Below are 15,352 nucleotides of genomic sequence, written 5' to 3'. Positions count from 1 at the left end.
ATTCCGGTCCCGGGACGAACCCCAAACCTGTGCATGTACAACAAAAAGGTCTGACTCTGGTCTTTCTTTTCTTTTCTTTTCTTTTCTTTTCTTTTCTTCCAGTCATTTCACTTACGCTTCTTTTCTTCTATATATATATATATATCTATGTCTCTATCTCAAGCAATTTTTTTTTACTTTTACTTAGACCTCAAATAAGAGGCAGCACCATCTGAACAAGCACCTGTACCGACCGTCCACCTTCCTCACGTCCTACGAGCCACCGGTCTACATGGAGGACGAAGACGAGCGCTCCAGCTTCATCAGCAGTTTGCAGGACGGCGCGGCCCAAGATTCGGTCAGCAGGTTTAAACGTTATTTCGCTTAAAAACTGTAAAAATGTCGATTGATTCGCGCCAGTCTAAATAAGACCGATTAGTTTTAATTTAAACGTAATTAATGTTGATGTAGAGTTTGTTTTCTGATTCCTTATATGGTAAACAACACAAACCTTAATTCGCCCCTGAATACGACGGCTCGGGCTTTTACGTACGATTAGTGTGTTCATGATGCCTGTGTTTAAGGACGAGGACGACGTACCGTTGGAGCTGAGGCACCTGCCCGAGTTTAAAGAGCTGCTGGAGCTGAAAAGACTCAGGAAGCAGAAGATCCACGAGCTCCAGAGCGAGAGCGCCCTCATGCAGCACATAGGCTACAAGGTACAACACACACACACACACACACACACAGTGTTTTATACTACAGCGAATAAACAGGTCTTTTAATGGAAAAATAAATAAATAAATAATATCTGTGGTAAACTTTATCCTTCACGTCAGAAATTAATAATCGCTGCTTGTAAGCTCGTGTAGAACTGTGTGTGTGTGTGTGTGTGTGTGTGTGTGTGTGCGTGTGCACTCTTCCTCCTCCAGTGTGATATGTGTGGCATAGAGCCGATCCCGGGCGTACGGTGGCACTGCCAGGACTGTCCTCAGGACAACGCCGTCGACTTCTGCGCCAACTGTGCCGACTGGTCAGATCCGTTCTGTTTCTCTGCACCACCACCTGTCCCTGTACCACACGTCTAATACACACTCACACACTACAGCGGAGACGATCAATAACCACGATACCAAACGCGCTGTTCATAACGGCTGTAATCTGTGTCGCGTCACAAGCTCACTAAGTTTAAACAAAACGGTGTCGACTAAACTGTTTATCTTGTGCAACAACATCTGATTCATATCAGTCTCGACAATCAGACGCAGGCGGTTAGCTGAAGCGTTAGCTACTATTACAGCTGAGGACAGACACACTACACAACACGCCATCTAGTGGCCAAAAGCAGTCACCACATTTTATATGTTTGAGATGATGGAGTATGTAACTGAGATGTTTTTGCTTTAACTTATTCAGCACTTCTTCCTCATCAAACTCTAAATGGTTTGAACTCGTCTCGTCCCGCAGCTCGTTTAAGACAGACACACACACACCGAGTCACCGCCTGGAGCCGGTCCAGCAGGCCGAGAGCTTCCTGGACAGAGACTACTGCCTGCCCGCCAGCACCGCCTACAACTACCTGGACCCCAACTACTTCCCGGCTAACAGATGACAGGAGCGATGCAGCGCCGCTGGAACCCGGGGTCGGACTCGCTTCGTCCGCTCACCAGACACAGTTCCGCTTACAGCCGGAGGACCTCGAACCGAAACCCGACGCTCTGCTCGAGCTTACACGCCATCTTCAACTCAAAAGGGAGGGAGCAGCATCCCGAATCATCTCCACACCATGTCACAGCAGCTGTCAGGCCTTCGAGTGTGTGTGTGTGTGTGTGTGTGTGTGTGTGTGTGTGTGTGTGTGAGAGGGTGGAGAAGAAAAGGGACTCAGTGCTGACTTTCCATTCACGCCAGGTTTTTAACCAGGAGGATTTGCTAACAAATCAGAGACGTTCTTAATTTACAGACCCTGAACACACACTTTTACTAGAAGCTGCTTGTGTTGTTTTTTTTTTTCTTTTCTTTTTTTTTTTCCTCTTCTCCCTTCTTTCACACCCCCAGACCTAACATCATGATGTCGATCATATATTTCCAATCTTTTCGTTTTTTTTTTTTGTTTTGTTTTTTTTTTTTTTTTTTTAAAAGTTCTGTTTAAAGCTCCAACCCATAAAGCACTACAGCACGGACAAGACCAGCTGAGAGACGCACTCGGTAGGTGTTAATAGCGTATGGAGCGTCGTTTTCTTTCTCTCTGTCTCTCTCTCTCTCTCTCTCTCTCTCTCTCTCTCTCTCTCATATCTCGTCCTCCTCACTTCTTCTCGGTGTGTACTGTCGTCGATCATGTGGCGTATACAAACGTACGGTGAATCTAGCCAGTGGTAGGTGCTGTGCCATTATTATTATTATTATTATTATTTTGTTTTGTTTTTTTTTTCCCTTCATCTTTTTCCCCAAATGTCTGGATGATTCCATGTCCCACGTTTCACGGGGGGGAAAAAAAAAGAGTGGCGGAGAAATCTGCCCAGTCATCACACTTCATTGTTTTGTTTTTTTTGTTTTGTTTTTTCTTCCTCATGGTCCATGATAAAGTGTATTTTTATTAATCTATTTAAAAAAAACAAAACAAAACAAAAGGGCAGTGTTGCCAGAAAAGATGATACGGAGGTGTGGTGCCTGTCGTCGTCGCCGCGGCGCTCCGCTCGTTATTTTATACACAGATTTTGTTGTGCTTTCACGTAGACCATTTTGTATTGGATTTAGTTTTGTTCTCTCCCCCCATCCCCCTCCCCCCCGCTTCAATATCCGTGTATAACAGTCTGTTCTTAAATAATGTTCACATGTTAGAGGAGAACTGTGGAAATAAAAGTATGTGAAAAGTCTTTCTACACCACACGCCTGCGCTCTCGTCCTTCACTTCATCGCTCTGTCCGTCTCTCTGTGTCTGTCTCTCTCTCTCTCTCTCCTATTTGTCTCTGACTCTCTCTCTCTCTCTCTCTCTCTCTGTGTCTGTCTGTTTCTTTCTCTCTGTCTCTCTCTCTTCCTGTGTCTGTTTGTCTCTCTCTCCTATTTGGCTCCGACTCTCTCCCTCTCTCTCTCTTCCTGTGTCTGTCTGTTTCTCTCTCTCTCCCCCTGTGTGTCTCTCGTTCTATTTGTCTCTGACTCTCTCTCTCTCTCTCTCTCTCTCTCTCTCTCTCTCTCTCTCTTCCTGTGTCTGTCTGACTCTCTCCTCCTCTCTCTCTCTTCCTGTGTCTGTCTGTCTGACTCTCTCTCTCTCCCCGTGTGTCTCTCGTTCTATTTGTCTCTCTCTCTCTCTCTCTCTCTCTCTCTCTCTCTCTCTCTCTCTCTCTCTCTCTCTCTTCCTGTGTCTGTCTGTTTTTCTCTCTCTCTCTCTCTCTCTCTCTCTCTCTCTCTCTCTCTCTCTTCCTGTGTCTGTCTGTTTCTCTCTCCTATTTGGCTCTGACTCTCTCTCTCTCTCTTCCTGTGTCTCTGTCTCTCTCTCCTTCTATTTGTATTTTATTCTCTCTCTCCTCCGGTCTGCCTCCCCCCACACTTTCCTCCTCTCTGTTTGTCTGTCTCTCTCTCTCCTTCTATGTCTTTTATTCTCTGTCTGTGTCTCTCTCCTCCAGTCTATCTCTCCTTTCCTTCTATCTCTCTCTCCTGTCTGTCTGCCTGTCTCTCTCTCACCATTTGTCTTTTATTCTCTGTCTCTCATTCCTTCTTTCTCTTCTTTCTCCTTCCTAAACTATTATAGACATGTAGATTTAATCTACACGTAATATGATGTAAACATTAATGAGCGAATTCACGATTCTAAAAACAGTAAAATAATTAAATGTGTTCGGTCCCTTGGATATGATTTAGACTTCATTTTTCAAATCAATGTTTATAGCTGCATTATTATTATTTTTTTATTCTTGTAATACATTATAAAGACTAATTTAATTCAGTTTAATTTAGAAATTATTTTAATTTTGTTTAATAGAATTAAAGTTTTTTTTAAATCATTTTCTGTACATTTATAAAAAAGATATTTCATCATTTCTGGCCTCATTTTACATTTATGTCATTTAAAATAATTACAAATGACTTTTGGAATAAAATTATATATGAAATATGATTTTATGAACACATTTTGTAAAAATCGTTCTGCGATTAGTAATTAAATTAAATTTAAAATAAAAATAAGCAAAAGCTCTAATAAATTTAATTAAAGTAAAAGGCGATTGTCACAGAGGCCACAAGATGGCGCTGGTGTAAAACCCCAACCTCAGTTTTTTATTGTATAAAAGTAAATATTAAAGTAAACTTTAAACATTTATTTATTTTTATTATTCTTTAATTGCATCTTAAATATAACAGCATAAAGGTCGAGATTAAAAAATCCGAAACGTCCGTAAAGGTGTGAACGGGATTGGTGGATGGTAACCATGGCGACATTATTTACGCATGCCATGTGCTTCTCCATCTCTTCCTCTGATTCTTTTCTTCGCTCTTCGGCGGACGACGAAGGAACGAGCCGTTTTTTAACGTATGAAAGTTTTTAATTTCAAGCAAACATTTGATTTCAGAAGGAACAGAACAGGATTTCTCAAACTCCGCGAGCAGAAAATACAAATACAAAAGCCTGTGAAGGATTACATCTCGACATGCTTTTAGAGAGAGAGAGAGAGATGGTGGTTCAACTGTAATAATAATAATAATAATACACACAGCTTTAATTAAAACATCTTTATAATGCTCACTGAATCATCTCTGTGAATCTCGTCCTCTTTCGCCCCTTAAGAAAAATATGAAAAACTCCTCAGTGCATCGTCTGAAATTTCCTGAAGATCGCGAGAAGAAGAAAAGTTCGCGCTCTCGCTCTCCTTCGGATTTATTTATTTATCTCTTTTTTTTGTTTGTTTGTTTTTTCCATTCCTTCGTTTTCGAAAGTACGACCCTGTCCCCTGAAAGTCGGTCACGTTTTTAAGCAAGACTTCATGCCCTCGTTTTGTTCTCGGGAAGGTTTCTAAATTCTAAGTTATTCGAATTCTAAGTTCAATAAAACATGTTAAACTTTTTTTTTTTTGTAAAAACGTGCGACAAAAACCGCAACTTGACTCGAACGTCATCGGCGAAAGCGCTAACTGATCAACAGACGTAAAAAGCTTAAACCGTTCGATTTTTTGTTTCAGAGATCGACACAAAAGTGTAAATTCTTCGTTTTTTGTTTTTTTTTTTGAACGACGAACTGAAATTCCTCACAGGGGATCCGCTTCGCGTCATTTCCCCGCCTCTGTCTGTATTCCGACGTTACGATTGGCTGGCGGTTTTACCAACGTTATAAGCCACGCCCACCTTTGGCCGTCGTTCCCGATTTGTCACCAAGCTAAGTCTCAGTATTTCAGTCAGTCTAAAAGAGGAGGGCGGAGTTTGTCAGAATACAGCCAGAGAGACGGAGAGGAAACGACGCGACGTGACGCCTCTCGCACCTCCGTCAGTCTGTGCTTGGTGGCGCTAAAGCACTTCATACAGAGAGCTAGCGTTGAACCAGAATGCTATGTACAGGCTTGAGTATAAAGTCACAGCTTCCTTTCCCTATGTGATGGATGGATGGATGGATGGATGGATGGATGGATGGACGTGAGCGCTGCTGATGAGCGTTTGTAGAAGTGCAGGATGGCGTCGCGCGATGTTCTGTCGAGTTCCGCGCTGTTTAACAGGAGTCCAGGAGCAGGCAGATCTGCTCAAACACCTCGTCAGGGGGCTGTTCTGCATCAATCTGCACACACAGACACACAGAAAAGAACGTTTGGATTTCTCAGCAGTGAAAAGTAGGCCACCGAGTCACGAGAGCTCCGGAGCGTGATCGAATCACGACGGTCGAGCTGCACCATGCCGCCCCCCTCCCCCTCCCCCATTACACACTGATACTGACAGGAAGGAATAAAAACAAACGAGTGTAAACGGCTCCTGAAGACTAACACTGGAGACTCCTTCAGAAAAACAAAACCAATACATCCCAGATGTTTCCTCCAGATGTTTTTCAGCCAGGAGTTCATTGGTATGGTGTTGTGTGGACAGTGAGGTGATTACTGGCCTTGTGCAGGAGTCCGAGCGAGTCGTAGTGAGACGCGACCGGAGTCACGCCGTCACAGAAACTGTCCACACGGAGACGGGCTTCTCTGTGACTGCCGTCTGTGGGACGCAGGCTGGACAGCGTCCTCTGCTGGAGACGTCTGGTCATGGTGGACGCCGAACAGTCGAGGAGTAAGACGGTGCTGGGCTGGCCCATCTATCTCACACACACACACACACACACACACACACACACACACACACACACACACACACACACACACACACTACTTCTTTATTCATCACATACGAACAAGCTTCATAACTAATGGTTACAATCTGGACACTTTTCTGACCACCAGCTTCAGGATCTCACATCTGATCTCTTCTCTTCTGTGTTCTACATTCTCTCTCTCTCTCATTCTTTCTCATTATTTCTCTCTCTCTCATTCTTTTTCTCTCTCTCTCATTCATTCTCTCTCTCTCTCCCTCATTCTTTCTCTCTCTCTCATTCTTTCTCTCTCTCTCATTCTTTCTCATTATTTCTTTCTCTCTCATTCTCTCTCTCTCTCTCTCTCTCCATTTCTCCCTCTCTCTCGCTCTCTCATTCTTTCTCATTCTTTCTCTCTCTCTTTCTTTCTCTCTCTCTCTTTCTTTCGCTCTCTCATTCTTTTTCTCTCTCTCTCATTCATTCTCTCTCTCTCTCCCTCATTCTTTCTCTCTCTCTCATTCTTTCTCTCTCTCTCATTCTTTCTCATTATTTCTTTCTCTCTCATTCTCTCTCTCTCTCTCCATTTCTCCCTCTCTCTCGCTCTCTCATTCTTTCTCATTCTTTCTCTCTCTCTCTTTCTTTCGCTCTCTCATTCTTTTTCTCTCTCTCTCTCTCCCTCATTCTCTCTCTATCATTCTTTCTCTCTCGCTCTCATTCTTTCTGAGTGTGTGCGTGCGTGTGTGTGTGTGGTCGGTCCAGCAACAGACATCCATGTAAAGTTTGTCACGTCGCTTTCTCAAAGTTATTCAGAGAAAAGAGTCGAGACGATCGTCTACAGGAGTCTCTAGTCGACTAGCCTTCTTTCTCTCTCTCTCTCATTCTCTCATTCTTTCTGTCTCTCTCATTCTTTCTCTTTCTCTCTCTCATTATTTCTTATTCTTTCTCATTCTCTCATTCTTTCTTTCTCTCTCTCTCTCTCTCTCTCTCTCTCTCTCTCTCTCTCTCTCTCTCTCTCTCTGACCTTGGCATCGTAGTCCTCGGCTTGTCTCAGATCCCGTGGGAAACCGATGACGAGGAATCCTTTCCCCTGTCTGACTGTAGACTCCATCGACTCACACAGCAGATCCAGCAGCGTGTCCTACATCGCGCACACACACACACACAGCTTTCATACTTACATAAACACACTCAGCTTTTTCAGTGATATCGTCTAAAAATAAATGTGGAACGTTCTAGAAATCCCTGAATAACAAAGGAGTTTGCGGGGCTTCGTTCAGTCACCCAATTCTTTCTAAGCTAATAGTTAGAACATTAAATAACTCTATTACTATTTTTATTAAACATTTTGTCTCGATCAAGCGACATTGATGCTCCGTCCCACGTTCACAGAATTCTCTGGAAACTTCCGGAAGACGACGCGGCTTTAGGGTGCAGTCACAATAACCAGAGAAAGGACAGAATCTTCTGTAAATGTCAATTCGCTCGTTTATTTAAAGCATAATTTCGATTTCACACACACACAGACAGATGCCAAGTCAGATGCCCGGCTTGCAAAAGTAGTTCATGATGTCCTTGTTGCTAGGCAACTCCAGTGAATCATAACTCATCAGATTAGAGCCGAAAACCTTCGGTGCCCGACGCTGTGAGACGAACGACATCAAACAGACGAACAAAACACACACAAAAAAAAAATCTCGAACCCCATGAGCAGTAAGAACACTGGAGCATGATGGGACTCCCTGTCAGGTGACCTGTAGGATTTCACACTCTCTGTACAATCACCTGTTTTCTACTGACTCGTTAAATCTTGTCAGGACAGAACGGATTTATGTCGGCGTGTACGTTAAGGTGTCGGTTTGTGCGGCGGCACCTCGGGAAGTTGTCGCCCCGTCTCGAGCAGGTCTCGGAGGAAGCGTCCTCGCTCGCTGTGTGACTGCAGCTCGGTGCACAGCATGTCTCCAGGGCAGAGACGCTTCAAACCGTAACGTTCTTCCATCTTCTCACACTGCAACGCTTTGCCTGAGCCGGGACCTCCTGACACACACACACACACACACTCAAATCAGCTGTATTCATGTGTGACATCATGAGAAGTAACTAGGAAAACACTTGTGGACGAGTGAACAAGCCTGTAAGAGTCTTTAAACACTGGAAAGAGTTTTTTTTTTTCAACTCAGTAATGCATTTCTTTCAGTAAGGAGACTGGTGTGTGTGTGTGTGTGTGTGTGTGTGTGTGTGTGTGCGCGCGCGTGTGTGTGTGGTCGGTCCAGCAACAGACATCCATGTAAAGTTTGTCACGTCGCTTTCTCAAAGTTATTCAGAGAAAAGAGTCGAGACGATCGTCTACAGGAGTCTCTAGTCGACTAGCCTTCTTTCTCTCTCTCATTCTTTCTCTCTCTCATTCTTTCTTTCGCTCTCTCTCATTCTTTCTTTTGCTCTCTCTCTCACATTCTTTCTTTCTCTCTCTCTCATTCTTTCTCTCTCTCTCTCATTATTTCTTTCTCTCTCTCTCTCATTCTTTCTCTCTCTCTCTCTCTCTCGCTCGCTCTCTCTCTCTCTCTCTCTCTCTCTCTCTCATTCTTTCTCTCTCTCTCTCTCTCATTCTTTCTCTCTCTCTCATTCTTTCTCTCTCTCTCATTCTACAGGAGTCTCTAGTCGACTAGCCGGGTTGCCAGATATTCTGAAACCCCCCGTCCGGCTGACCAAATACAAAATAACCTTAAGCACGATAAATCTTAAGTCACCATGGAAACTACGTATGGAATCGAAGCTGATGAGTGACAGCTGTAAAGAGTGATGAAGGAAAGAAATGAACAAGCTCCGTGTCCTTTAAGGCGTCGCCGCCTGAAGCGGACAGAAGCTCTAATGAGGCACTGAGGTGCAAATTAATGAGAAGTTTTTGTTCCTCGAAACCTACCGATCACAAAGATGACCTTTGGTTTCCTCTTCTCTATGGGAAAACCTGCCAACACACACACACACACACACACACACACACACACACAGGATGTCACAAAGTGGCATGTCATATTTGAACACGCGGGTTAATACGCAGCAGAAAGACACTATTTTTTACCTTCGGGATTTGATACGTCTCAGAAAACGTGAACGATTTTAAGACACGTTATTTTTTCAAGCTCTTTGGTTGATGTCCAAACGATCGCGAGCGAATCCACTCGTAGGAAACGAACACGCTAGCTTAGCGGATTGACACCATGCTGTGTTATAACCCGCAGATGAGGCGGTGGATCAGAAACGCACCGGCGTTCGATCGCCGTATGACCGGTTTGTGTCACAATACAAAACAGAAAACATTTTGTTGCTAGAAGTAACCTTTGCAGTAGCATTGCAGTACCACGTTCGACCACAGAGGGCGCAGATTTCCAGAACGTCCTGCTGTGTTACAGGACTGCGGCAGATCTGCTGAGCTCAGTTAACGCTAACGCTCACGGCTGTAGAACAAATAAAGGGTCAAATAAAGCACTCACATTCTGCTGTACCTTCTCTGTACCCTGCTGCCTCTTCCTCCTCCTCCTCCTCCACCTCCACCTCCTCGATAGCCTGCACATAGGGGAAAAAAACAACAACTTTCTTTTGACTTGTTTTCCGCTCACTGATCGCAGAAGCAACTGAAGACTAACCGGTCGCTTGTTTATATTTACAAGTAAGTAGATTTAATTCTAGGAAACAACAGGAATCAAAAATGTTCTTTACCGCGTTTCAGCGTTTTTGTCTTTTCATGGCACAAAAATGTGTATTTTTTTAATTGGCAAATATGATGATTATTATATTAAACTGCTATAAAGAACTGTGAGGCGACTCGTTTGGTCACGTGGGTGTTTCGGGAGCTGCTGATGATGATCCGGAGCTGCTGATGTGGGCGATCCAGAAGGAATGAGGATGACTTACTGTTTAAAAGGCACGTGTATCTGCATGTGCGCACACACACACACACACACACACACACACACACACACACACACACACCAGAACTACAATATGAACTAGAGATAAGGAAGCACTGAATTGCGATTCGGGACACAGCCTAGAGCCTCTAAATGATTAGATCCTCTTTTCTCTCCATCTAAATCTCTCTCTCTCTCTCTCTCTATCACTGAATCATTCATCCCAGGCGATCTCCAACTTATTAGCAAGTCTAACCTGTTACGGAGGAGTGTAGCACTTCCTGTACTTGTGGAGGAGCACGTAGGCGGCACAGGAAGCGTTCGTCGTGTCCGAGCGCTACACAAAACCGAACCGTCGTCAACCGTCCGCACGACAAGTCTCTCATATCTCTTCTGCGTCACGGCGCAAAAGTTTGCCTCCTGTGGTTTTAGAACAACGGCGACTAAAGACAGCGCCGATGAATCCTCCATTCCGAGCACCTTCTCGTTTCCATTGTAACGGCGCCTTTATTGAAGGAGTCTCCAGAGTCAGTCTAGGGTGAAGCACTTGTAAACACTGGTGAGGATGGTCAACATGACCATGTGTTGTCTGTTTGACTTTTATTTATTTATTTATTTATTTATTTACTTATTGTCAGCAAAGCGCCGCCCACGCAAACCTCCACGGCTTTAAACTTCATGTCGTATTCGATATCTACGACGACTCAAACACGCCCCGGCACAGAGGCAGAAGCCTCGGACTCTGTGCTTTCGGATCGCGGCGTGTTTGTTCGTGCTGTTAATAGAACTGTTGTCTGTTCTCGCTGCTGAGCTGCGCGGAGGTTGTTGAGAAAATCTCGAGAGTGGTGTGAACAGGTTGTGGGCAGCACCGTCGTCACGCTGAGCGAGCATACACACACACAAACACACACACACACACACACACACACTCTGAGATCTGCATCAACTGTGTCCAAACAGTTCTCTGCCCACGGATCAGTACAAAAGTTAGCATGACCCAGGACAAAACAACAGCAGCACGCTGTTACCTAAAGTGTTAAGCTTTCATCTGTTCTTTTATTAGAACTATTTCTTCCTTCTATTTGCTGTGTTTCCGCTGTTAAAACCTTAACATTTGCTATTTGATCCTGAACAAACTTAATCTAAATGTTATTGTGAAGATCAACGACCCGATGACAGTGGAAAAAGTCGCAAAGCGCTGACTCATCCTTCTGAACCTGGCGAGTCAGCAGCTAGTTTAAAGGTTCATTTGAATGCGCCTCATTCCCTCGACGATGAACCGAGGAGACGGGCCGAACCCCGGAGCGCCGGGCTGTGTACTAACGAGGGTTTAAATTTATATATGCGGCGTTATAGCAATGACGGCGTCGATTCGCTCCTAAATCACCGGATTAAAAGTTCTCGTTAGCATAAAATGAGCAGAGAATGAGAACGACCGAGTCGAGGAAGTGAACGGAAAAGGACTCGGCGTACCTGCTCGTCCGATCTGGAAGGACCTTCTGCGAGGCTGGTGCTGTCTGCTAGCACGCTCAGGTCCAGCTCACTCGGGCCTGCGGACAAAACAAACAAAAACAGAAATAAAAACCGTTCTTTTTCTGAATACTCGACTCTGATTGGTCAGAAAGTGTTGACATCTCAAAGTGAGCTCAAACGATTATCGCTGCTTTTTATTGATTTATTTTTTTGGTTAGATTAAAGCAGTGTTACTCGTTGCGCGGCTCGCAAGCCTCCTGCGGCTCGCCAAGCTTTAATATGCGGCTCGCATGGCAGTAAATAATACGATGATATGATCGTGTGGTTAAAATTTATTTTTCATTTAAATAACATTAAAAACAATCAGGGAAGCATAGAAAAACGAATGTGCTCTATTACAAATAATAATGTATATTTATATATATTATTTGACTCGTCACTGACTCACTGCGTTCTGTGTGATAGCCAGTTTTTGGCGGCCTGCCAGAAGCTAGTTTGTGTTTCATGCTAGTTAACAACTTGTGTTTATTGTACACACACGGACTAAAAAATGGATCGATTGCTTATCAAACAAAATGAACAGCGACAAAGCAATGTGACAGTGACAAAAGAGGTAACTGATGGGGAGCATCATCTTGGAAATCATCTTGTCTCAGTTACCAATTTGACAGGTGCATAATAAAGAATGATTTTTAAGTAATTATTGTATTGCAATATTGTACATTGTATTTAAGCAGATAAGCTATTTAAGACTGAATGAACTTGGCAAACTTTGCGGTGAAAGTGGCTCTCCTATTGACTTTGTCCTATCAGTGTGGCTCACATGAAAAAAATAGTGAAGACCACTGTATTAAATAGTAACTCTATTACAGTCCCGAGACCGGCGAGGGAAACGCTCGGGCTTTGTTGTATCTGAGAGCTTTATGAATGACTCCATGCTGCTCTTCTTCTCTTCTTTAAGAGGAACAATTGCGTCTGATGTGTCCTGGCCAAACTGCGAGAGTAAATTCTGATCTGCTCTTTCATCCTTTCATCCCGGTTCAGGAGTGGTGCGCAAATCTCGTTTCAAACACGAGACTTATTGACTTACCGGGGCTTCAAAGGTTGGGTGCTATGGAGACAAGCAGGGGTTTATTTTTATACGTATACTTTTATCTAGGCTTCTGTTAGCCAGAGATTCTTCTTATTCTTTTATCCAGTTAAAAGGACACTCAGGTTGGATGCTTGTGCCTCAGAATTATTATTATTTTTAATCCAACACGCTGACGTACTGACATACAGCATCAACCGGTAGTGTAGGACATGGTCATGACGGGTTTTTACATGTACTGACAGTATGTTGTTTATGAGACATCATAATGACCGACATCACGATGACAGGGTTGTGAAGGGTGTAATAGTGACTATACTGCAAGTAGAAACACATCTTGACATGTTTATATGAATAACAAACGAATGTCACGACGTCATAATGCCAGAGTTGGGGTTTGCGACAATGACGATGACATAAGAGGTTAATAACAGCCATGTAATAAGAAATTAAGGTATGTTTTTTTTTTAAAGACGTCATAATGACAGAGTTGTCGTAGCGACATGTACTGCGATTAGAAAGAGTGTCTTTAAAACATGACATGACGTGATCATGTTTGATTTGTGAGAATCACAAATGAGGTCATAATGACGTCAAAAGTGACATATCGCTTATAACAGGTGAATCATGTCACAGCAGTGTTATAACAGATTATATATCTATATATATATATAAAATGCCTCGGGTCCTTAGTTAAAGAATGTTGCGATTTTTCCCAACAACGTCATGACACCGTAACGACAGGCGTCATACTGACAGTTACGAACAGTTTAACGACGACATATCTAATTTATAAGAACTATAACGAGGACTTAACACTGTAATAGCTTTATGGGTTCGCGTGCTCTCTCCAGTCTTTATTTAAAAAGTGTTTTCATTCATGAGATCTTGAAGAATAACACAATGACAATGCCACGGTACCATAATGACAGACACGAGAACGATACAGTTACGAACTGAGCTTATGTTCTAATGATCTTTTATAATCTATGATGGCACAGCGTTCCATTAAGAACGTCACCTAGAAGCGTTCTTCTAGCAGTTTACCTTCACACCTACTGTAATAACATTTACTTTTAATTTCCTGTCCACGAGCAAATAATCCACCTCGTCGACCCTAACTACGTTATTGCTTCAACGCTTTCTCTCCCCCCTCCGACTCACGAGCCGTTACGATTCGTAGCGAAGGCTTACAAACGGCCGTGTGGCACAAATCTAAAGCGATAACGAGCGGTGATTTCACACATTCACACAAGAAAAGGATTCAGCCTCTGACAAAGTGGCTCTGTTAGAAGAGTCAAACAGCCGGTGCGTCGTTCAGTCTACGTGCTTCAGGTCCCTGGATTTGAAGTGGACCTTTCAAGATTTTTATTTATTTTTTTTTTAATACACAAAAAATCCTGTGTGTACCGGGAGGCCTGACATTTTCTCAGAGAGTCGTGTTCCAATGGCGTCACAACACAAAATGAAAAAAATTACTGGATGTATATATATGGATGTATATATAGTTTGACACGTAACATCCATGTCCTCAGGCGTGCACGAACACACACACACACACACACACACACACACACACACACACACACACACAGTAACTTAGTGAGTGAAGAAATACAGCAGAGTGTCAGGTTATATGAAAGTCAGTGTCAGTGCTGTTCCTTTGTGTGTGTGTGTGTGTGTGTGTGTGTGTGTGTGTGTGTGTGTGTGAGATTAAAGCTTGTGGTTTAACATTTCCTCTCAGAGTGGATGCTTGACCACTTCATGTTTCTTTCTGTCCTGATCGTTGTTTCACAGGCGGATGTCTCTCTGAATGTATGAACATTTAAAATTTTTTTGGTTCAGGCTTCTTAACAACAGCATTTTTTTTTATTGTCGTTACCTGCGACAGGTTCTTTGGTGGGGTAAAGCTTGTTGTCCACCATCATGCTGATGTCTGAGAAGACTTCCTCTTCGTCTCGATCAGCGTCCAGCTGTACAGGAAGAAGAGATACGTTAACATTGAGATTATCCCTTTATTAGGAACACCTACTGGTTTTCCCATCAGCCAATCACGTGTTAGCGATGGCTGTTTTCTGTGTTCCGCACCACTCTGTATAAACGTACGATTAGGAGACGTTTGGTGTTAGCATCGACTTGACCACATGACTGGCTGATGGGTTTACAGGTGTGTGTTCCTCTTACAGGTGTATAAACATGTTGTCGGTGTGGCGGATACAGAAATGTGAGCTGAGAGATATCTGGTGGGAAAGTCCTCGTCATCCTCTGGCATTTTATTCTGTTAAACATTCCCCACGATCAGATAAAAAGTCTCCTTGACAGACACAGAAAGCAGAGGGAAAGCTTTAAAAAAGTCCGGCTTTTGTACCCTGCCAAATCCTGTAACAGCGCGCAGTTCGTCTCAACACTCCTACGCCTCGCAGTCCTCAGTTTTCTCTGAGGATGTTTATTTCAAATAATTTTCCTTTCCCACTGATGTTTCACTCCACACTCATCTCCATCTCCCCGCACTCAATCGCACGCCAAGCCGTTTGTGTCGCCTTGGAGACGCCGCTGTCGATCATAATGAGATCTGACACTAAAGGCGCTAAATTATACAGTACGTGTCATTTAGCTGTATTCAAAAGATTCTCGAATCTGCCT

The 15,352-nt window shown here is 43.5% G+C and overlaps 2 protein-coding genes across 4 annotated transcripts in view; one reads left to right on the top strand and one right to left on the bottom strand.

Moving 5' to 3' along the window:
- The window catches only part of zzz3 (zinc finger, ZZ-type containing 3), a 13,655-nt gene extending 10,795 nt beyond the window's left edge, over nt 1–2,860 (top strand). For 2 of the 3 annotated variants that reach the window (XM_060873827.1, XM_060873828.1), the window contains exons 8-12: nt 1–48; nt 188–337; nt 564–698; nt 912–1,012; nt 1,396–2,860. The exon at nt 1–48 is cut by the window's left edge and continues 48 nt beyond it. In XM_060873827.1, coding sequence (XP_060729810.1) covers nt 1–48; nt 188–337; nt 564–698; nt 912–1,012; nt 1,396–1,591 — 630 coding nt within the window. In that variant the 3' untranslated portion in view covers nt 1,592–2,860. The remainder of the gene's footprint in view (nt 49–187; nt 338–563; nt 699–911; nt 1,013–1,395) is intronic. The other variant, XM_060873829.1, reaches the window with a different exon arrangement.
- A 1,526-nt stretch (nt 2,861–4,386) lies between these two features.
- ak5 (adenylate kinase 5) overlaps nt 4,387–15,352 on the bottom strand; it is a 31,667-nt gene continuing 20,701 nt past the window's right edge. Inside the window, exons 7-14 of the mRNA XM_060873826.1 lie at nt 14,592–14,682; nt 11,620–11,696; nt 9,730–9,802; nt 9,159–9,203; nt 8,112–8,275; nt 7,263–7,379; nt 6,053–6,247; nt 4,387–5,734 (exon numbers count right to left, since the gene is read on the bottom strand). Coding sequence (XP_060729809.1) covers nt 5,669–5,734; nt 6,053–6,247; nt 7,263–7,379; nt 8,112–8,275; nt 9,159–9,203; nt 9,730–9,802; nt 11,620–11,696; nt 14,592–14,682 — 828 coding nt within the window. The 3' untranslated portion in view covers nt 4,387–5,668. The remainder of the gene's footprint in view (nt 5,735–6,052; nt 6,248–7,262; nt 7,380–8,111; nt 8,276–9,158; nt 9,204–9,729; nt 9,803–11,619; nt 11,697–14,591; nt 14,683–15,352) is intronic.

This window comes from Tachysurus vachellii, chromosome 7, assembly GCF_030014155.1.
Source record: "Tachysurus vachellii isolate PV-2020 chromosome 7, HZAU_Pvac_v1, whole genome shotgun sequence".
Classification (NCBI taxonomy): Eukaryota; Metazoa; Chordata; class Actinopteri; order Siluriformes; family Bagridae; genus Tachysurus; species Tachysurus vachellii.
This window is presented reverse-complemented; position numbering and strand designations above follow the sequence as displayed.